Here is a 23,025-nt window from a genome sequence, read left to right on the forward strand (position 1 = left end):
CTTTGATACCAAATCATGGTGGAATACCTGCTCAGCATAGACATCAAATATTTGACTTGTATAGCACACTGTATATCATCTATCAACTTTGTGAAAGTGCCTGAGCAGCCTTTCCCAACAAAGGTGGTTATGACAATTTCATAGACAAGGAAATAGAACTAATCTATACAGAAAGCTGCCTTTTGTACTTTTTTTTTTTCCTCTGCATTTTTCAGAGTATTTTAAGAATGCTCAGGTATATCTGTAAATTTTTCTTTGTTCTCTTGTCTCCTTCTGCATCTTTGCTCTTCCTTTCTTGCTTTCATAATTCTATACTGTGACACTTCATTTTTTCCTGCAAGTTTCATGTAAGAATAACTTTATGCATACATGTTTAGATACCTCAGTGTTGTTTTAGAGAGCAACTATTAGAACTGTTAATAACCCCTGGCTCCATTTTATCCATTTTTTCATTTCAAGTTCTTGGAACTTGGTCAGATAGAATATCAGGTGCCTAATTTATGACACCAGGTCATGGAGTATGGCCAGATTAAGTATTTGTAGTTTATTCGCAAAGAACTTTATAAAATTATATTTCAGTCTCACAAAGTCAAGCAGTTAAGATCAAAGAATGTGTCTGTGAAGACTGAAGTAATTCTGTGAAAATTTCTCAAAGAGAAAGAGTGCACATTTGTCCAACGAATACCTTAGAATGATAAATCGCAATAATGAAATCCATAATAATATATGTGGAATTTCATGTGCTGAGATGACTGACCTTATGTGAAATGAAAGCTCTTCACTGGCTAGTGGAACAGCACTGCCAATACATCATGTACAAATACTCAAGCCATCTAATTAGCAAAGACAGAAAAATAATATTAAAAAATAGAAAAACAATAATTTCCTGGAAATATTTTTATAGCAGATGTTAAAGGACAAAGAGAAAAATTAATGTTTGAGAAACCAAATGTAAAAATCAATCAGTTCCTCAGTAAAGTTCTCACACATGAATCGCCAGCAGCAATTTCTGTATACTGGGTGAGACTTCTGAGGGCCTCCCTCTATGTGGACCCATGACAGACAGACAGGCGGGGCTGGGAAGTGCAGTCAATGGATCAGGAACAGCTTTAACCAATTTACGGACATCTAAGCCAAGTGGTAACAGCATGCTGAGTGCTTCTTGCAAACACACAAGCCGACAAAACCTAGTGCCAAAATTCCATGGCATTCAAGATCAGCATGAAGTGAGCTCCAGAATACTGGCAATATTCCCCAACCTGGGTTCTCTTAGCGTATCATACTAAGCAGCAGTAGTTTCAGGAGCAGTTTTGGCATTACTTGCACTAGCTGGCACACTGCACACATGGTGATCTGTGTGGGCATCTCCAAAAGCCATGTGTGTTCAGCGGCATGTAGCAAGACAATGACCTGAGCTCAACAGGGTGAGGACGGGGGTTCTACACATCTGTCTCTAATGGTTGCTCTAAAAGAGTTATCTCTTTTTCAGTTGCTAATTCTCTCAAACTTATTCCTCTGCTTCACTTAGTTTGAATTTGGCTGTTGAAAGAGGAAGGGCAGAGCGCTTTGGAAACACTTTACTGGAGATGGGGGATGCGTAGCCCAGGCTGACAATGACTGTACTAAACCTCTCAAAGCACTCCCACTCTTGAGGGAGTCATGCAAAGAATCAAAGGGGGGACTTCTTTGAATGTATAGCAAGTTTTGTAGGATGATGTCTGAATCAGGAAGCATCAGTGAGCTAAGGAAAATAAAAGAGAGAGTCCAGAGCCACTGGCAGGGAAACAAACTGTGGCATTTGTAGTATTTCTGGAAGTTTAAGTTTTATATGTGTATATTCCAACTCTAAATTAATTTGAGACATACATGAGCCTATAAAGTGAGTTGAGAGTACTATAAGAAAAGAGGTTTGTAATGTATAGCCGTTATATGCTAAGAAACATATTTTCTGTTAAGTAAGTTAGTAAAAAAAATACTGTAGGACTGCAGAAGGTTGTTTTATTATTTTCAGTTTGAGCGGTTTTTTTGCTTCTTTCTGTGACTTCTCTTTTTGAAAGGAAGGAGCATTGCAAATTATTCTTTACTATTTGAAAATATTATCCTTTTTTTGTTAATTTGTTAAAGGCTACTGTTCTGAGAGATGTAAAGAAATTTTGGAAGTACTGAGATAACTGAGAATTTTCCCAACTGTACATTTCCATCAGTAACGATATTTTCTCTTTAAAGACAGACCATGCACAAGTATACTAACAAAGTTATTTCTTTGCCCCCATTTTTGGTAAAAACAAAATAAAATTACATGAGAAGTATGTAAAAGCTTAAAAATTCCCCCTTTTGGAGAAATAATGAGAGATTAAAGTTAATAGGTTTTGACCAAGAACGTGTGCCAATTTTCAACAACCTTATTTTTATGACAGCATAAGAAGCTCCTGAATGAGGAAATTTATAGTGGAAATGTTGGCAGGAATTTACCTAACGCTCTTTAAATGGTACCACTATGTTAAGTAATACACTGGAAACCAGACAGCTTTCTGTGGAAAATGATAAACACACAAGATCTCTGTAGGGGATCTCAGCAGAGCCATTTTTCTTATCCAGAATAGTGGGTCTCTTTACTGTGGTGTTGGGTTTATGCATGATATATGGGAATAGAGATGAAAAAAAAAAGTTTGTTAGCTGTTAAAATTTTTATTTCAACACTTTCTATAGTGTGTATTTACACAGTGCTTACTTCATTATTTTTATTCCAGTAACTGTGTCTCTTTTATTTTCTCTTCTCCCTTCTTTGAGAGTACAGATGTGATGTAAACTCTCAGAGCTATATTGTTGATCACTTGCATGCTGAGCTGCATGCTGGTAATAGGAAGTACCCTGAATTAAATCTGAGGAATTTAGACTAGTTCCCAGTGAAGGAGTAAACAAACAGCATGAAAGTGACAGAGCAGGAGTTACACCTTCCCACCCTCTGCATTCCAAATCAGACAGCATTTTAAGCCAGAATTTTACACATAGTCCATTCAGTATTAATTTGCATTATTTTGCCACATGAGCAACAGTTGTTTTCCAGAATAGCAGCAGAAATTAAGTAGATATGTTATTTATAACTATGTATGTTAACATCTAATCTAAGTACTGTGTGCCGAGTTTTGTTTTCTGAATGAAAACCCTGTAATGCTGATGAACTATAGACAATCTTTGTTTTTGTTAATTAATCTGCATTTGCTTTCCTGCAGGGTGAGATACAGCAGCTGTTGATTATAGCTGACCCCAGAGCTGCATATGACTATTGTGAGCATTATAGCCCAGACTGTGACTCCCCAGTGCCCGATGCTGCTCAGGCTCAAGATCCTCAAGTTGATGAGGTGAGTAATCAGTCGTGTATTACTAGACTTATTGCACATTAGTGGTTGTGCTGAATGCAAGTTACCCAAGGAGCATTTACAGCTAAATGGCATGCATTGTTCTAGATATGAGGGAGGAAGGTTGCTGGATTGCATTGATTTTTGCTATCCACTTATTTATGTCAAGCATTTGAATGACCTATCACACTGGTATTTGAATAACCAACATGCTCAATAAAGGTAAACTGTAATTTCTTAAAAAATTATAGCAATATGTGTTTGTTTAGTTGTACCTGTTTGTTCTGCCTATGTACATTAATGGTTTCACTGATGCTGAATACCGTCAAATGCCACATTTGAAAGATACGGGAGGCTACGCCTATTCTGCAATTGTAAACTTCTTCTAGAAATGCTATGTATTCTAATGAGCTGTGCCAGTGTACAAATCCATGTACACACAATATTATTTCAGCCAGCTCCATTTGTAGCGGGTAAATATCATCAGGGACAAAACAGAGCTGGAATTTTTCCCAGAAACACAAAAAGTGTTTACAGAAACCGTTTGTCGCTTGAGACAGTTCTCACAGCCATAAACTAAGGAATTCACTGAGTCCAAGGTGGTTCCTCAGGTTAGACCTCTGAGGGTCAGCAGTTGTAGGTGTTCTTTACACATTCTAAATACTTGCATCATACAGTGTAAAGTGGAAAGCTTTTACAACATGTAACTAGTCTTAATTGGACTTGACTCTGGACAGTTAGTATGCAGCCAACTGTGTGTGATCTGACTGGTTATTGTTACTGATTGCTTAAGAGATCACCATTAAGAACTTGCTGAATTCTTCTGAATGCCTGCTTTGAGCCGATTTGAGACAGAACTTCTTCTAAATATATAATAATTGTATTTGTTGTTACTATTTATTCTATCTGACTGAAAATTATGTCTTCAAGTAATATATGGTCATAGGGCCCAGAATTTAGATCAAAGAGACTCCCACATCCATTGCATCAGAGTTACAATTCAAGATATGTCATGTCAATTACATATTGGCAGAGGCCTTTACGCTACATTACAGTGTATGGAGTCTGGCCTCTTCATGAAGACCCTGTAGGACCTTCTGTCTGTGTGCCTGGCTATGTGGATCTTTGTGCACTGTATGCCAAAACAGAACAGGCTGAAAGCATATTTTATGACAAGAAAATAAAAGATAGTAAAATCAAATTATTTTGGATGGATGACTAGCTAAATCTCCTGCTGTCAAATATTATGTTTGTAGTATGTCAAAGCTGTTTAACACTAGCATCAGTTGACAGCACTCCTTTGTAGATCAAAAGAAAAGTAAGCTTCATTGTAATTGTAAAAACTATGTGCACATATATAGTTATATGCTCATCATATAGAATTTCCAGTTATATGCTGCACATCCATTGAAAACAGTCTGTTGGCACCAAACAAAGAAAGGGAACCATCAAATCAAACAATTGGTGCTGTTCTCCTTGAGCATCCTGAGTAGAGATCATCTATAGCCCAATGCAACTGCTACTGGTGTCAGAAAATACAGTTAAATACAGCAGCCATTGCAAAAATGCTCTTGGGGTTAGTGGATTTTTAATGTGTTTTTCTAAGACCTATTTTTTTTTGCTCTGTAATTGCATATATAGTTTGTGGGAGTACCTACAGAGAAAAAGTAAAATCAGAGATCTTAATTTGTAGTGTAACATTTTTAAATAAATTTGAGAAAGTTTGAAAAGAGCTAAAAGGTTTCGAGAATGGAGAACTGCCGTTTCTGTTTGCTTCCATTTATGCACTGAGTGGTGATGGAATTATTTTGCTTTCTGAGCTAAAACACAGTTTCCTTGTTGCTGTCCATGAGTTTATATGTGTAACTTTGTATGAATATTCCAAGTGAAGTCAATGGATCTCTTAACATGTTGTGTCTTAGTAATCTGAGGTAATCACAGCAGCAATGCTATCAGTGTGATGAATATGCAATGGAATAAATTACTGACTTGCCCAAAATTATAGAATTGTCTGTTAGATTATTCAAAAGCTTGTTAAAGAACATTGTTATCTTTGATATATGCAGCCTATCAAATCGCTCAGAAAATTTGTTTTAAGGAAATAAATGAAACAAGTCTTATTTAGGTACAAGAAGAAGTTATAAAAGCTAGCAATGCTGATTTATTTAAACTGTTGATTGCAAAAATAAATAAGGTATTAAAAGATTAAAATATAATTACAGCCAATCTCTATGAAAGATAATTATTTCTGAACATCTGATTGTGTGCTTTGAGGACATTACAAGTTTGATAGTGATATCTGATAGAATTTATAGACTAAGATCTTCATAAAGCTTCTGATTTTGTCAACATACGATATTTGAATTAAAAAAAAAAAGAAAGAAAGGGAGAAAGAGGCCGTGTTTGGTAAACAATAAGTACCTCTAGCTGCCTTATTTCAGAAATTACTATAAACAGAGATTTTTCACTAAATTAACTTTTTAGTAGGGTTTCTCAGGAATTGTGCTAATATAGAAATGAACGTAAAATGGATTATATTAAAATTTGTCACTCATGATATTGCAGAGCAGTAAACAGTGATAACGCAACTAAAGGCAATGTTACACACATACCAGAAAAATTTAAAAATGCAGGACAGACATAAAGAACTAGGAAATACCAACTGCAATACAAGCTCTTTGCTTGTGTTAACAAAAGAACCTTTTGTCTGCAGCAGCTTGTCCCCATCTGTGGGCTTCATCTGCTGCTATATCAGTGAAAGCAATTTCGGGGACACATGATTTACCAGACTGGGATACTAATCAAGCTGAAAACCAACATGAGAAGGTTCCTGTTTAGCTCAATTGATTTCCTGGTTTTCACACAAACTCTTGTGATAGAAAGAGGGAAGAGAGAATACTGGGGTGAACACTAGGCAGGATTGTGTCTTTCAGTGTCAGCTTTGGCTTAAGCCAGCGGAAGCTGAAAATACTTGTTAGACAGTAGCCTCCGAAGATTCTGGTTCTTAAGGCAGGGAAGCAGTTTCTACATGAGCACTGAAAGCAATACGGGCAAAAAATGCAGTGCATGTCTTAATTTGTAAACAAAGGAATAAGAATACAGATGTGATGTTACTTCTCTGTTTGCTGTTGCTTGAAATATATACTGAAACATCACATATGGTCTTGGTGTTTAGCCACTAAAATAAATATTGCAAAAATGGAAATTATTCAAATAAAAGCTGCATGATTATTGTGACTTTGGGAGTTGGAGAACTTAATGTGTTTGACTTGTCCACAATAATGACAAGAGCTTGAAATGTTGGTCTGTTAGCATATGCAAATATCCTTCTGAAAAAGAATATACTGACTGCAGACAAATGATGGGGGCAGAGGAGAAAAGAAAGTTAGATAATTTCAGTAGGGAAAATTTTTAGGAATGTAAGAACAAATTACCAAAATGGCGTATCTCTAGATATCTTCAAGCCAAGGACAGATACCTTCCTAAAAGTTTTGGGGAATGTCATTTGTACTTTACTTGGCTTAGTTACAGGGTGACTGTAAGAAGTCTTTGAGTCTGAAAGTATACAGGAGTTAGTTAAGGTGATCTAAGAGTCCCTTCTGGCCTTACATCTCTGAGCCGTGGAATTACTGCAGACCAGAATGAGAAACTGATACTTGGCGTAGAGGAAAGAGACTAATTATGTGATTGCAGAACCTATTAGTGTGTGTTTCCAGCACTGACTACAAAACCCAAAGGAAGTGGTTGGCTTTTGTCAGTGAAATAGTAAATTATGTTTGTAGACTTGCACCTAGGAAGCTGAGTAGGTTTTCACTTGATATCACACACTGTTGTAGTCTCTTGGCAAGTTCTCAGCCTGGGAATGGAGTTACTCTGAAAAGTTGGATGATTTTTAGACCACTGAAGAAACATCTAGAGAGAAAGAATGGGCTAAGATGATGTAGATTTAAAGGCAAAAGTGCTTTGTTTAACTGGGTGTAATCCTCATTGCTCTGGGCAGTGTTTCCTTCTTCAAAGGAGCAAACAGTCAAATACTCAACATAGTAGTCTTTTGGACATTTCTTTCAATAGCAGTTCTGGCTTAAATGAGTCCTTTTTCTTTGTGGTACTGATTTCCATCCTATGCCATCTTTCCAGTTCAGCTGGTAGAATTGTTTATGTGTTTATTGGGGGCAAGGTCTAGGACTTCATCTAAACTAAAAATAAGGTACCAATAATAAAATGAGAAGAATGATTGAAATATATTGTAGTGATTGTCCATTAAATGAGCCTGAGGATGCGTGTCACTTGATTGCAGCCTCAGTAGTGCAATATTTGCTTTTTTAAATGTTTTGGTTTGTCTCAAGAGATTAAGACCTTGACTTTGCTCTCATATATAGGTTTACTGGGCACTGATTTATAATCAAAGTGTCTTTACTGATGATACCTGAAGTGCTACATTGGGACCTGCTTTTTCTTCTTGCATTTTCTTTTTACCTTAGCATCAGATTCAAATTGCAATTTCAGTGATGCAACAGAGAGGATTTCAGTGCCTACTTTTTACTTGCAGGGTCCTTTCACCCCTGAATTAAGTGCTGAGGTTACCTTAAATAAAGCCCTGGAAGAATCAAGCATTTCAAATGGGATTCACAAAAACAGCAAGCTATGAATAAAGACATAGACCTAGCCAGCCTACAAAGGAAGGACATATCTTAAATTCTACACTTCTCTACAGGCTTACTCAGCTGTACTGTCCTGATCCCCATGCCATTTTCCTACCTAACCAAGGTCAACCTCCTGCATCCTATCACCTCTCCCTTTCTATAGGGGTTTAGGTAGGAATGACCTAAGGACTTCAGGATAGGAGCTTTGGACCTGGGTGCCGTATTTTCGCTTCCATTTTGATTATATCAGTCCTTTCTGGGTCCAAGTAACCTTTAGCTACCTTTTGTATACAGGCTCTGCAAAAATCTGTCGAACTTGGCTGTTTGCCAGAACTGTGGGGCTTTCTGTGGGCACTTCAGGCTAAGCCATTAGAATAGGGGTGCATTAGAGTGACATTCCTGTGCAGAATGCTTTTATTCCTCTGTCTTCAGAGGACCTAGATGTCATTCAATCTGAAATTTGAATATGGGAAAGCAATAGAGTAATAGTAATGTCCACACACTTCGTTTGTTATCATTTATTTCTACCTTCAAGACTTGCTTTAATTTAGGTATGCATCAGTTGTCCTTGTTCTTGCATATGAATAGCTAGGTAGGAATCTCTGTAACTTGTCAAGTACAGAGTGATGACCTCAGCAGTTGTCACTACACCAAAAAGGTGTTGCCTACAAGTTGCTTTAAAAAATGTGCTGAGTCTGTGGCTGCTTCTAGATGAAAAAGAAAGGGTATCTGATTACAGAAAATGTTCAAATTTGAACACAGCAGGTGGGAGAGAGTACTTCCCAAATGGACCAAACCAAATTATTATGTGATGAGCATAACCTCCATTCTCAGAAATTTCAAGCACAGAAAAGTCACTGTATTTGGTTTACAATGAAGGAGGTTCCCAGATCTTTTAAGGAACATATTATAACCTTAAATACATTCACAAAGTGTTGCACGTTATTGTCTTATGTCAGAAGAAGGTTGCTAGTGAGTTCAAGATGTTTGGTGCAATTAAATAGCTTTTAGATAAGAATAATTAAGCAGAGAACAAACTGACCAAAAACTTTAGAAACCAATTAGATTAGTGCATTTGCATGATTTCAGCCTAGTGTCACAGTCATTTGACCACGCAAAATGTTCCTATGGCCTGCAAATTTTGGAGGATTTTTACATAGAGAAAGCAGACAAATGAAGGGGCAAAAAGCTGCAAACAAGTAAACTGGTAGGAAGTAGGAAGAGGAAATGAGTGAGAAATGTGAGTTCTCTGTACTAGATTGTTATCCTTCCATCGTAGAATTTTACAGAACAAAGCTCGATCATTAACAATACGGTATCTTTATGAACCCTGCAATGTACCTGAATGGGAAGCACCGGTGGCTCCATAGAACCTCACTGAATATCAGAATTAAATGACAGGATGAATTACTATGGAGCCACTGGTGCTCGCCATTCAGATACATTGCAGGTTCATGAGCATAGTGGCAAATGCACCATTCAGCTGAATATGCTGAATATTGTCTTTGGTAGAAAAGGGTCTACAAGTTTGTTGGGTTTGTTGGGTTTTTTTTTAACATTTTTGCTTTATTCTGCTGTTTTTTTCTTTTTCTTAAATACTGAGCTTTAAGATTAATTCAGTAATCATTAAGTTTGCTTCATGCTGAAACTATAACTATGTTTTAAAGATCAAATGTGAGGATGAAATAATATTTCAAAAATTATCAAGAGTACTTCTCCTAAGGAAAATACCTATGCTTTTCTTACAAACACCTTGTGAATAGTCTAGCCTCTGTCTTGTTTTCAAAACCCTTTCTACTATAAAGGAGATGTATTAAATTCCATTCCAGTTCAATCACATATGCTTGTCCAGCTCACCAAAATTAGAATAGGGAAAGACTTAGCCAATCTTCATATTCCTTGGTGTTGGGCAGTATATTTTCTGGAGTGTCATCAAGTCTAGTTTTCAATGGACCCAGCTATCAGGCTTTCAAATCTCTTGGAAGATTATTCTGCAGCCCAGTAAATCACAGTCTGGCTTCTGCTGAAGAGATTGCTCCCCAAAGGAACTCTGCTTCATTTATTTTGGACCTATCCCAAACTAATGGATTACTTGAAGAAATGAAATGTTCACCTTTAATGAAATGAACTCGGTAAAGCAAAGTTGCAAATGGCCCCCAAATATGTTGACTTGGAGACTTCAGGCATTCTTTCAGACCATGTTAATTTAGTGTCCTTTCCAGTGTTTGACTGTTCAGAAAGAGTAGTTTTCTGAAGAATACAGAGTGATAATTATTTTCATGTTTAATTTAATGTTTAATGTCAATTTTAGAACTGAAGTTAGATAATTTAGCAGGTGTTAATGATAGCTCCTAGCTCTCTTTTTCTTTGAATATGTATAAAGACTTTTTCTTTAAGCAATTAACATAATAAAGAACCTTAAGTGTCTTCTTCTTTTGACAGAGTCTGTCTTTGGAAGTCGAAGATTTTCTTCTCTCCTTTTATGTCCTTGCTTTTGTCACTTCTATGAATAATATAAGGACTATGTGGTAGAAGAGGCCATCTTTTAAATCTTTCATCTTTCCTTCTGCCCTAAGTTTGATATCTACAACTGTTTATTTTTTTATACTACTGCATCTGATTTTTAAAACCCTCATTTTGCTTGGCATTCTTTATTTTTTGTATTTTGTACAGTGTTAGGGGGTCTAGAATGTTTCAAAGTCATCTTTGCCTCCTTAGCTAGCTAGATGATTTATCATAATATTTAGGCAATAGAAAAGTTTAGCACATGACAGTTCTTTCGTTTATGATTTAGATTGTCAGTTCCTTGTAATTTGGAAAGGTAAAGCAAAAATTGCTAAAATCTACATGTTGGAATGGGGGGTAGGGTTTTAGAGTATGGATAGCAGAAGATTCTTTTTCAGAGTAAGGCTGTCTTCAGAATATTTAAGTCATTCCACAGTTGAAACAGATCTTGAATGCTGCTGGTCTTCTGCTTCTAAAATTCATCTGATGAAGAAAACAGTTCATCTCTTTAATTGGAATTGCGCGATGATCTGGTAGTGTAATATAATCACTCTGGTAAAGAAAGCATGAGGTCATAGTGGAAAAATTTTGTCCCAGCAAGAAACAGCAGGTTTTATTCTTCCTTTCATTTGTAAGAAGACAGTCATATGCAATATTCATTACAAGAACGGCTGTTCTGTAACTATTGGTGGTCCTACAAGAGAAGAAAAACAACAGAAAATTAGATCACATTTGAAGTGCGTATAACTTGATGTCTCTAAGCTGAAATCTCTCACTGAGTTCAAGCTATTGTCCAAGTTGACGATATCATTTTGAGTACATCTTTTTGATATTCATGGGAAATCACCAGGAAGGTTAATACAGTTGTATCTATTTTGCTAGTACTATGAGGACTTCGTGAATCTCATCTCAATTGCCTCAGATATGTAACTATCCCATTATCTACCAGTATTAGGGTTTAGGTAAACTTTCATAGACAGATGTCTTAAACAGGATTGAACTGATGCTGCACAGTTGTGGTAGGTATATGTTGCTCCTGGCTAAGAGTACCCATAGAAGGATCATCAAAATCATCCACAAGGGGAGTGTCCCTTTAAATCCCATTCCAGTTTCTTGATTCTCTGGCTGCATTCCTGGCAAGTAGTATCTTCTTTTAGTATACAGCTAATGAAACAAATTATGCTTTCTTCAACTACACTCTTTGTCTCTGTCATACTTGCTTTCATTCCTGGCTTTGATTTCTTCCTGGAGTTAGTAGTCCTAACTAAATTTAGAAAGTGGCAGAAGATATTTTTCCATTTGCATTAATTAATTTTGAGATTCTAGATGCTTTCTCCTGTATTTTCAAGAGTCTCTTTCCTTTGATTAGCAGTGCAACCATGACAGATTTCTGTGAACTCCCCAGCTTCTGTGTACTAGTAGCAAGGCCTGAGGTAGCATGGGTTTTGCACTCAGAAATGTCAGGATCCAAAATGTGATGGCACTTTTCTTAAGGTTTGTTGAGGTGTCAAATTGAGTGGGTCACATTGCCGTCTCTGGTCATTTGTTAAAAGTGACCTTATAGTCGTGTAGCTCCTGAAAAAAGGAGGAATATGTGCCACATTTCCAATATTGACTGTTAATGGCAGGGTAAGCCAGAGTGCCAGCTTCACAACAGGTGTCTAAAGCCCAATTATTCACTCCGTTAAACCTGTTCCTAGTGTTAGTAAATTTTGTCCTCATTTAACTGGCCAGTCCTTTACCAGTTCTGTTGTCTCATCTTATAAGTGGGGAATAGCCTTTTTCAGGTTGAGTTGGTAAAATCATGCTGTAGAGTAAAACATGTTTCTAAAGTACATCTTTACTACAAGTTAGGAGCGTAGAGGTGCATTCCTTCATATGGACAGATTGTGCCTCAGGAAATACATCTGGAAGATTTTGCATCTATATTTCACTAATTGCAAGAGAACCCATGCAATACAGTACAAAACATATTCTCTCTGTTTATTAGCTGGCCTGAAAGACTAGAGTTGCTTGTCTTTCGGAAAGAAACATCTGGAAAGGAAGGATTGCTAAAAGTAAGGTCTTTCTATGTAGGAAGCGTAGGGCTACGACATGTTCCTACTTGTCCCCCTTGTAGCAAGGGGTCTGCAAAGTACTGCCAAATAGGAACTTCTTGAATATGGTTTCAGCACAGTGGCCACATGTCCTAGCTTGTAGATTCAAGAATTTTCTTAATACCCCTCTGATACTGTGCTCTTAAAAAGGAAGAAAAAAAAGCCCATGGAGAAGATCTTCACTTGCATGGCAGTAATCTGATTCCAGCATGGAAACTGGCATTCCCCACTCTTCATCCATTCCTGTGCTTTTTGTCTGTGTGCCTGCGTATCATTGCAACCCAAATGTACCGCTGTATTTGTGATAATGTTTTGAAAATGTCAAGAAATTTCATTTTCTTTAATAGAAATGAATGACGCACCATACCCAAAAGTGAAGTATTTTCTGTGTGGTTATGCATGATGCAATAGATGCAATACTCTCCACATACTCATGCTTTTTTGTATGTGTTTTTTAGTTCTCATTCATAAATGTCTGGCTTTCCAAACTATGCCTCTGGCAGATCTTAGCATAAATATCAATTTATCCACCACTTTCTTTTTTTAATACTAACATACTTGGCACAGATATTTTTCCTTTCTTGTTTTTTTTTTTTCCCCAGTCAACATTTCTGTTTAATTTATGGTCTCTGAAGAACTTTTTGTAACTCACTGTTGTAATTTTATTAGTCACATACTTGGCACAACTCAGCACAGCCATTCAGCTTACCTTGAGGGAAGCCGTACTACGGAAATTTGAAAAACAGTTATAATACTTTGCAACACAGAGTTATAATGTAATTGTTAATTGGTCAAAATGAATGCTGGAATGAATGCTTCCAGATTCAGAATAAGTCTACAATGCTTACTAAAAAGGAATCTATGTATCTGGAAATTATTAAAACAAATTCCTAACAGCATATTTAAATTTAAATCCAGCTAATGAAACAGTAGTTCTCTCCAAAATATTCCTCCAATTATCCCTTAAGGTATTGGATAATATTTAACATGAGTAGTGTCTACTGTTTTGGTACCAATAAAAATTACATAGCAGAGTGTTTGATTCTTGTTGTTTGTCTGATGAAGCATTTAAAAGTATGAAATGAGTTGTCACTGGTAGGACAGAGTGACTAAGTTTGAAGAGGTATATTCCAATAAAGATGACTTTTCTTGTAGATCAACCTAGTTTGCATGGACTTTTCAACATAAGATAATCAGATTCTATGCATTTTGTACACATTTTTATAATTTCCAAATAAATACAACAATTTCAATGCTATTCTGTAACTATTTCAAAAGGGCTGTTTTTATCCATGTGGTTATTTCTTTTCTTTAGTTCCTTTATATGGCTGCTTATGGTCTCCTAGAAACTTGTCACTGTGTTTTCTTTTTTGGACGCCAGTGGTATCCTTCAGTAGAAACAAGTTGTATTCAGTTGCATTTCCAGAACTGCACAAGCCAGAAAACAGGTTTTTATACATTTACACATCTGTAAAAATGTATTATCACTGCGGATGAGGCCCTCAAACAATACCATGTACAAGTCAAAGATGTTCCATTGACTTCATTGGGATTAGGACTAAATCCGAATTTACTGAACAGGAAGAGAATAATCACATAGTACCTACCAGGTTCAAGTCCACAATGCTGCTGATTTTGAAAAGTATAAATAGAATCAATTTATTTCTGTAATGCCAACAGTACCACTGATGAATTCAAATCATGGCTTACGTTATATAACAGGCAGAGATAAAGCACCATTATACTTCACAGATAAGATATTCTCCACCAGAAATGATGAATGTTTTGTTATTTAAGTGTAGTTTGAAGTTCTCTTATTAATGTGCAATATAGTTTTGGACAATTACCAAAAGTATGTTGCATTCTTTCTATATGTTTATGAAATGTCATGCCTAGCCAAGTTCTATGTGCATGGGTGTAGAAATAATCAAAAGGATAATCAAACAAAAAGCATCTGACTTCTTAAAAGAATCTGTATCTTCTCTTTAAGAAAAGCTGTTGGTTGTAGTAGGACTCTGAGGAGTCACAGGAGTGAATTAACAGAAACCCATGTAAAGGGGTTTCTAGGTGATTAAGACCTTTCAGTGTCAGTCTTACGCTTCCCGAGGAAATCAGCTTCTCCATATTTTCCGCACACTAAAATCATAAGTACAAGTATTGTGTCAGAAGGCTTCACCAGAGAAAACAGTTAAACCAGTTATTTGGTCACATGGTAGAATATATTTTGGTATATGGAGGTCAGTTTTAATCTCATTTACAATTTCTTCTAAATGTCAATCTCTTTCTGTTGCTGATTATATTTATGGCTTCTATGAATCTTCAGAGTCATTTAGAAATGTAATTTACTAATCTTCTCAACAATCTAATGGAAGAAACAGATATTGTCTTTGCTTTACAGACAGTGATGCTGACTTGTAACAGGAGAGAGATTTCAGAAGTGGCTAGCTCACATGAGCCACATTAGAATATTTCTTCCTTAACAAGGGGAAAAAAGACACTTGGCCAGATTCTGGCCACAGTTCCACCTTCCTTTGGCTCTCTGGGCCTATAAAGAGAATTGGTAGCAGCCATGAAGCTGCTTTAATTTACAGGACCAACCCGTTTCTGTAGCTTCAAGCATGACAGGTGTGGTAACATAGTTTAAAGCTGCCCTTCTCAGCTGTGATGAGTAGTACTGGGTGCATGTAATATCTAGACCAATATCTTCGTGGCACAGCCAGGATTACAGCTCAAGAGTTCCTGGCTTCCTAGTTCATGTTCACAACATTACACTAGCCAATTCTAACTCAATTTTTTCTTGTAAAAGTTCTGTGGGCCAAATCTCCGTTTGATACTAGTTATTATAGATACAGAGCTATGGAGCAATTTGCAGCAGCTGAGGATCTTACCTTTAAATGAAATTATATCAGTGAAGCTTTTGTTCAGGCAGTGTGTACCATGTAGCTTCCCTGGTTTTGAGAACTCTCCAGCAAACAAGAGGAGGTAGAAGAGTATAGGTAAAAAGAGGCATTATTTGCAATTTAAAGATTAAATAAATATATGATTTCACAAAGATCATTTGGTGCTCCAAGTATTCCAAATTATAGTTGATTCTCCTGCACAGTCCAATAAAAGAGTTGTTTCCTGGCACTACTGCTTGCTTTTTTATTGCTTTTATATTGTGCTTTGAAAGAAATAAGAAATTGTATTTTTACCCCAAATGAATAACTGTATTGAATTGTTCATACTACCTTAATTTCCTTAAGCTTTATTCCTAAGTAAAGGTTAAGATGCTTTCCAGTATTGCTAATCTAGTTTGCTACCACTAACATGGGCATGCCTGATATTTTTCCATTTGCAATGTAGTACACACCAGAAGATTTTATCGAATATGACTATGAGTATGGGGATGCAGATTATAAAGAAACTGATTCTGTAACAGAGGGACCCCCACTGTTCGAAGAGACAGTAGCACAAACAGAGGTAACAGAGTCTGATCTGCTTGTTGTGTGGTGTCCAGCTGTCTCCTACCACATGGTTTGTCAATTTGTGTCTTCTGTATATAAGCTTAATGTTTTCCTTTCACTCATTTCTTTATTCTGTAGCTGTTACGCTTGCAGTTAGAGATGGGAGGTCTCATGGCTGACAGCATTCATCTCACGTTTGGTTACCCTTCTTTCATTCATGCTTTCTCAATTTTCTTTTCATTTTATTTATGTTTTCCCATTCCATCTTTCATAACGTTTGCAGAAAAAGAAAGCCATGGTCAAAAAGAAGAAGAGGACAGTGGCCGCTAGCTCAAAGGACAAACCTCAAAAGGCCACAACAAAAAAATCTGAAAAATATGCATCCAAGAAGAAGAAAAGTTATCAAGAAGCAACAAAAGGCAAACTAGGGGTAAAGGTAGCCAAGAAAAAATCAAGATCTTTCCCATACCAAGACTGGAAGATCTCTGATAATAAGAAAAAAAAAACCTAACCCCACTAGATGAATACGTCTGGCTAATATCATAACCTGAATCAAAGTGATACCTCTTGAATTTTTCCTATTTTTTTTAATAATATACTTTTTCTTTTTCTTTAATACTAGGCAAACTTTGTTGATGGATTTCAAGAATATAGCATAGCTGAAAATGACTATGGGCCCCAGACAGAAGCTCCCTCCAGAACTACTGAAGCAAATGAGGTAATGAGGACTCTTGAGAAAATGATAGGCAAAAATACTTGCCCAGCAGATTTCAAGGATTAAAAAAGCACAAACACATTTTAAAAGGATGAATGCCTGTGTAGTATACATATCTATAATAGCAGTTAATGCAAATTTATGCTTCCTCAACCAATATCAGAACCTACTGTTTTCTTGTGCAGAACCCCCCATTGAATCTTCATGATTCTGGAAACTGTTCAGTGAAATATGCTGTGGGAATGCAGGCTTGTTGCATTCAGTGTGGATGTGAATGGAGCTACGTCTAGTATAAACCAGGTTAATACTACACATAGTCTTCCCCATCTACTAGGAAGTGGAGCCTCTAATTTTTCCTGTAATTCTTAAGATGCAGCATAAAATGAGCCTAACACAAGACAACGAGTGGCTGAAACCATAGCAGCATGTTGAATTGAGTCAGAAGCCATCATTTCCTTTTAATAGTCCCTCAGCTAACAAAACCAAATTATTTGCTTTTCACTGATGTTCTTTTCAAATGAAATGTATTTCGAACTGTCAAAAAAGGGTAACGTCATTATTTTGACTTATGTTAGAAACCATGTTTTTAGAAAGCCACAATGACAAACCTAAATGTTATTTTAAGGTTACTACACCTAAGCCAGTGTTGATTAATATGTCTGGATATTAATCAATGCTAGTTTTAGAAAAATGATGGCTGATTATAAGAAATATTGTTGCATTTTTCTTTTACATTTTCCTTTCAAAATGAAGATACGTCGCTTAAAAGATGTACAAAACTGCCCCTTCCTCCCTCCTCCCCTCCCCCCGCCCTGGACATTTGAAAGGGTCCCCATTTTTTTTTTTGTTTTTCTTCCTCTGTATCTTGGAAGATGAAGGTGAATTAAGGTATTTTTGACTCAATGTACTGTAGACTATTCTTATGTTAAATCTCATGTTTACTTCTCACAAGTTGATCAACAGAGGTATAGTGAAATAATTCTGTTTCTTGGGCAATTATGTGCCAATTGTACAATACTGCAGTTGTAATGAGGTAGATCCAAAGTGTTAATGCTCTCCTTAGTCAGAGCAGTTCTACATAAAGGAAAAAATTGGCTTAGAATTGGTTCAGATCTGCATTTACTCTAGCTGTAAGGCAAAAGGCATAGCCCAGTAGCTAATGGAATTCACCAACTGTTAAATCAGAACCCGGCCTTCTATTTTAATTACAATATATTTCAATATCATTATTAGATCAAGATATTTTTTTATTAATCTGAATGTTGATTAGCTTCTTAATATATTCTTAAATTATACTACTTCATCTTGTCTTACCGTCTAGAATATCGATCTCATATTAGTAATATCTGAACTTTGATTTCTTTCAAAACTATCCTTTCAAGAGACCTGTGTAACAGAATAAAACAGTACTCTTTTTTACTCCCCCCTCGCCCCCAAAATGGTTTCGTACATCTCAAATATAGCATTCTTTTAAACTGCTTTGGCGCTTGTAAGTCAGTTGCTTGGTTTGACAGTTTACATACTTGAAGATGGAAGTTTAGATTTCAGAAATAATAAAATTAATGAATTAACGTGAGTTTTGCAGGTGGAATTTGACTCAGACAAAAAGTATATAAATGTCCATGACAGACATGAACCATGACTTTTAAAGTGATAAATAAAGTGCAAAATCATTAACAGGAGAAAAGAAGTAGAAACATTTAGCTCAGCATTGGTATTTATCAACACAGAATAATGTATAAGGCTGGGCTTAACTGAAGTGCTGCTTACACTTCCTGTACATTGCTATTGGTAAAAGCTCTGAATTTATTCATTGTTCATTGCAGTGCACATATCCATTCATGAATGCTTGTAAGTGTGAAACCAAGCAGGGAAATTTAGGTGTATTTGGCACTAAAGTAACATTAAGCAGGCAGCACACGTAGCGTACTGGATATATTGAATTCAGTGTTTTTGTAAATTTTTAAAAAGGCATTACTTCTTTGTACTACTTAATAGAAAGATCTTTTAATTACTCTGAAAGACTGGACTTCCATTCCTTCAGACTCTAATTAAAAGACAATATGCTGTAGTTCTACTGTTCTTTCTTCTTTTGACAAGTCATCATGGTGGATCAGCATATGCTTACATTGCTTTACTAACAATAACCCATGTATTCCTCCTATTTCCAAATCTTTGCTACTGATATGAATAGCAAAATCCTGTTGAAGAAGTATTTGCTGAAGAATACGTAACTGGAGAGGATTATGATAAAAAAACTGAGGAAACTGAATATGGAAGCAGAGGAGTAGACCTCAGTGAATCTGATCTGCTGGTAGATGGAGATTTAGGCGAATATGACTTTTATGAATATAAAGAATATGAAGAGAAACCAACTGATTCTACTAATGAGGAGTTTGGTCCAGGTGTTCCTGCAGAGACCGATATCACAGAAACCAGCGTAAGTTGATTAGAGGTATAATGCAGAATAATTTAATTTAGTGGATCTTTTACAGTTATACAGACTCAGAACTGTACAGACCCTGATCCAGAGCTACTTGTCCATATTAGATATATTCTTACTTTCTATAGGCTTTGGAGCAGGCCTATTCTCTTCTTTTAGTAATCCTGACCTTTTGATTTTCTTAAATGCAAGGCTTTTGTCTCTTTTGCTGAAGGGAGGGTTGAAGATGGGAGGGAGATGAAAGAAGAGGTGGAATTAAAAATTATAAAATGAACAGGTTTTAAGATCTTCCAAAATGAGAGCTAAAGCTGGAAAGAAATAAACTTCTAATCCAAGTACTGTAATTAATATTTTCATATGATTACCTTAAGAAGTTGAAATGCATATAAGTGTCTAGAATCCTATCGCTTCTGCAACTTTACAGGGAGAAAATTAATGAGTGGGAAGGTGAAGGTCTGAACCCTTCCATGAAAATAAACTTAGTCAATTGTGACAGGTTTATGACTTGTGGGAGTGATTTAACAGCTTGGGATATATAAGGAAAGATAGGATGACATGGTGGATCCTGTGAATCATGCTCTTTTGTGTGTGTTTTATAGCTCTCTCTTTCCCTCTGACTTAATCACAGGCTTAACAGCAAGGCTTTAATTTTCCTTTAGTTGTGCCAAGATCCTTGTTTATCAGTTTACCAGACTGTGGAAGCTGCAAAGAAAATTAATATAAGTAAGACTGGAAGCAAAATTAATTCTTATTTGGATTTTTAATTGGGAAGGCCTTGAGTATAGTAGGAAAGGAGAATTTTGTTTGCAGTATTTGCTCAGTCTTACCTTTATTTTCTCCTCACAAACTCAAAACTTTAGTTTACAAAGGATACAAGAAATAACAGCAAATGCTGTGAGGTTACTTTTCTCTGCCAACTTTGAAACCCATACTTCTGTATTTCTTTTATCATTCCTTTCTAAAGCCTGTTAAGGTCATTGTATTTTTTAATGATCCTTATCTATGCAATGTGATACAAGCTTACTTTTTTCCTTCTAGCCCAGATGGGGACACTGTGGCAGAATGACACAGAAAAGGTCAGATTATCTGCAAAGCAAAGAGCCCATAAGGCACCATTTGTGCCTGCATTAAGCAAATGACAATGCAGACTCGATCCTGTGGTGTAAATTTCAACTTAAAATGCCTTGCTACAAAACTGAGGGAGTCAGAGAGCTTGAATGAGAACCCAGGCTCTGACCTGTGCCAACTTTATTACAACTCCCATCTGCTGAACCAGAGATATCATATCATTTTCCTTTGACACATGAATGTATTTAGAACACCTTTGACAAAAATGGCAAGACGAAAAGTACTTGATACCTGGAAACTTTCAAAAAAGGGGCAGTATTTCCAAAGATGGAGACTCGATGTCATTTTTACAACCAATTTTCATTAACGTAATAAAACATAATTATCTATAGCACTTGCTACTTGATTTTTGTGAACTATTGCACTGTTACTAGTGAGATCTGTGCCTTTATAAATCAACACAAATTGCACAAGCCATGAATCTATATCTCTGTTTTTCTTTTCCAAAATATTTAATATTGAAATACAGTGACATTATCCTCAACCTTTTCAAATCCTCAGCTATTTTAGTGCAAATGTAGAATCACTCTATTGAAAGAAAAAAAAGTGCCATAAAGAGTCTTTGTTAATTGTCAAGAATACGTTCATTCAAATATGAAAGAACTTTGTGAGTTGCACACAGAAGTTTTAGATTCTAAGTCCAAATTTCTAATGGGATGCAAACTATTGCATCTTATTGGAAAACTACAAATTGACAATATCCAATAATTTGAAAAGTATGCATGCAGTTTTTGCATTTTCCATTTCACATGTATTAAATATCTTTGTTTGATATGATTGTGCCTGTGATGTATTTTTCGTAGCACAGATCAGTTCCAGCTTTAGCTTTCAGTTACAGATTGCTACAGTTCTTTGTTGTGCTAGGTCCTTAGACTTTCTACTTATTTTCATTTTTGGGGCTGTTTTTACTGACTAGGTGACTGGACATGGGGCTTATGGAGAAAAAGGCCAAAAGGGGGAACCAGCTGTGATTGAACCTGTAAGTACAGATGGGGGCGAGGTATTTTTTAGCACTATGTAACATTTGTACACTGTTGATACACCATTATCAAGCCATGCTGTTCATGACAGGATGCCAGTAACCTTATCCGTGATCTCTGAAACTATCACCTGCAGTGTGGATGGTATAAAAGCAATAAGAGACAGTAGCCAGTTCAACCTTCCCTTTTGATGAGCCACATGTTGCTTAAATGTGTGCAGAGGAGAGCAGAGCATGGATCTGCTCTACGGGCCATTTAGTAACTTCAGCTTGGACAGACCTACAGAGATAGCTTCCCCTTAGGCACAGGTAACACTGTAACTACAGCTTTCAGCAAGAGCAAGGAAGTCCATCTGAGAGGTTCAATAAATGCTTGTGTGTTCAACCTGTGCTGGTGCAATCAAACTACTAAAAGTTTAATTAAATACTTTCTTCAGAGATTACAACTTGGTCATAAGCACGGTAAGGGATCAGTAGTTTACAGAATTTTAAATAGTAGTTTACAGCGGCTAGCTTCAGCTTTTTGGTCTGGTCCTCCTTCCTATGGAAAACCAAGAACAAGTGAGGATCATATATTCGTAGGTCTTACCTGGAATTTGAACTAGCATCTGCACTCAAAAAAAGGAATTGAGACTCACAACTTAGAATAGCCGAAGTTATTAACAGAAATTTTTTTAACAACATTAAAAAAAAAAAAAAAAGTCGTATGAGAATCCCTCCTGCCTAGGAATCTTTATCACTTTTAAAGCCATACAACAATTCAGATTCCAATTCTACTAATTGTGGAGGGAAGATCCCCAGAAAAGCTTAGCAAAACACTAAGAAATGTTAACTTTAGTAGTTCAGCTAAATAGATGTTTTATATTTTTCTCCAAGACAAGACAAATTTAGTATCTTGTTTCATCCCCTGTAGGGTATGCTCATTGAGGGACCACCGGGACCAAGAGGACCTGCTGTAAGTAGATTAATCACAATTTCCTTTTATTTCATTTGATTTATCCACTGTGCTTTGGTATTCATGAGTTGACACAGTTAATATTGCTCTTATCATAATTCCCAAATGGTATATTAGACTTAGCATTTGTAGAAGGGAATAAAATAAGGTGATTTCGAGCATTTTAAGTGACAGCATGCTGCAAGATGAATGCACATGAAAATCGGACTTTTGAATGTTGAATATAAATCTTTGTAAGAAAACAAAAAAGTATGCTGCCTTATACCAAATGTGTGTTCAGCATAACTTTCCAGAGAAAAAATAGTTCAAAAATGCTGCAAACATTCATCATAATAATGTCATTCATTTTCTATAGGGTCTTACAGGTCCCCCAGGTCTACAAGGTCCTGTTGGTCCTCCAGGTGACCCTGGTGAAAGGGTAAGTCAACAAACAGATTATCCTAGGTATTTGTGGTATGTCTTGCACTAATTGCTACAAGGTTAAGTGGGTTAGATCCTGATCTGAAATATATATACATGGGTTAAGAAACTTCAGTGAAACTGAGGCTGATTTAGTCATCTGAGCAAATAAACTGAGAATTTGGACAAAGATTTCCTTAGTGGTAGAAATATATCCTGTAAATACAGGAAGAAAATTATGTTCCTGTTTGTCTGTATTTCTCTGTTTTGATTTGAAGTATTTTGAAAAATAATAAAGCAATAGGTACAAACATTTCCTATGGATCTGAAAGAGTTTTTAAAAAATCAGTATGACCT

At 36.2% G+C, this 23,025-nt stretch overlaps 1 protein-coding gene across 5 annotated transcripts in view; it reads left to right on the forward strand.

Annotated features, from left to right (window-relative positions):
- Nucleotides 1-23,025, forward strand: part of COL11A1 (collagen type XI alpha 1 chain) — a 148,088-nt gene that overhangs the window by 33,060 nt on the left and 92,003 nt on the right. Inside the window, exons 5-12 of one of the 5 annotated variants that reach the window (XM_082053671.1) lie at nt 3,234-3,362; nt 15,949-16,065; nt 16,333-16,485; nt 16,672-16,767; nt 18,959-19,204; nt 21,252-21,314; nt 22,228-22,269; nt 22,625-22,687. In XM_082053671.1, the coding sequence (XP_081909797.1) occupies nt 3,234-3,362; nt 15,949-16,065; nt 16,333-16,485; nt 16,672-16,767; nt 18,959-19,204; nt 21,252-21,314; nt 22,228-22,269; nt 22,625-22,687 (909 nt within the window). The remainder of the gene's footprint in view (nt 1-3,233; nt 3,363-15,948; nt 16,066-16,332; nt 16,486-16,671; nt 16,768-18,958; nt 19,205-21,251; nt 21,315-22,227; nt 22,270-22,624; nt 22,688-23,025) is intronic. The other 4 variants (XM_082053672.1, XM_082053673.1, XM_082053674.1 and 1 more) reach the window with 4 other exon arrangements.

The sequence above is a fragment of the Streptopelia decaocto genome (assembly GCF_964273445.1).
Source record: "Streptopelia decaocto genome assembly, chromosome: 5".
Taxonomy (NCBI): domain Eukaryota; kingdom Metazoa; phylum Chordata; class Aves; order Columbiformes; family Columbidae; genus Streptopelia; species Streptopelia decaocto.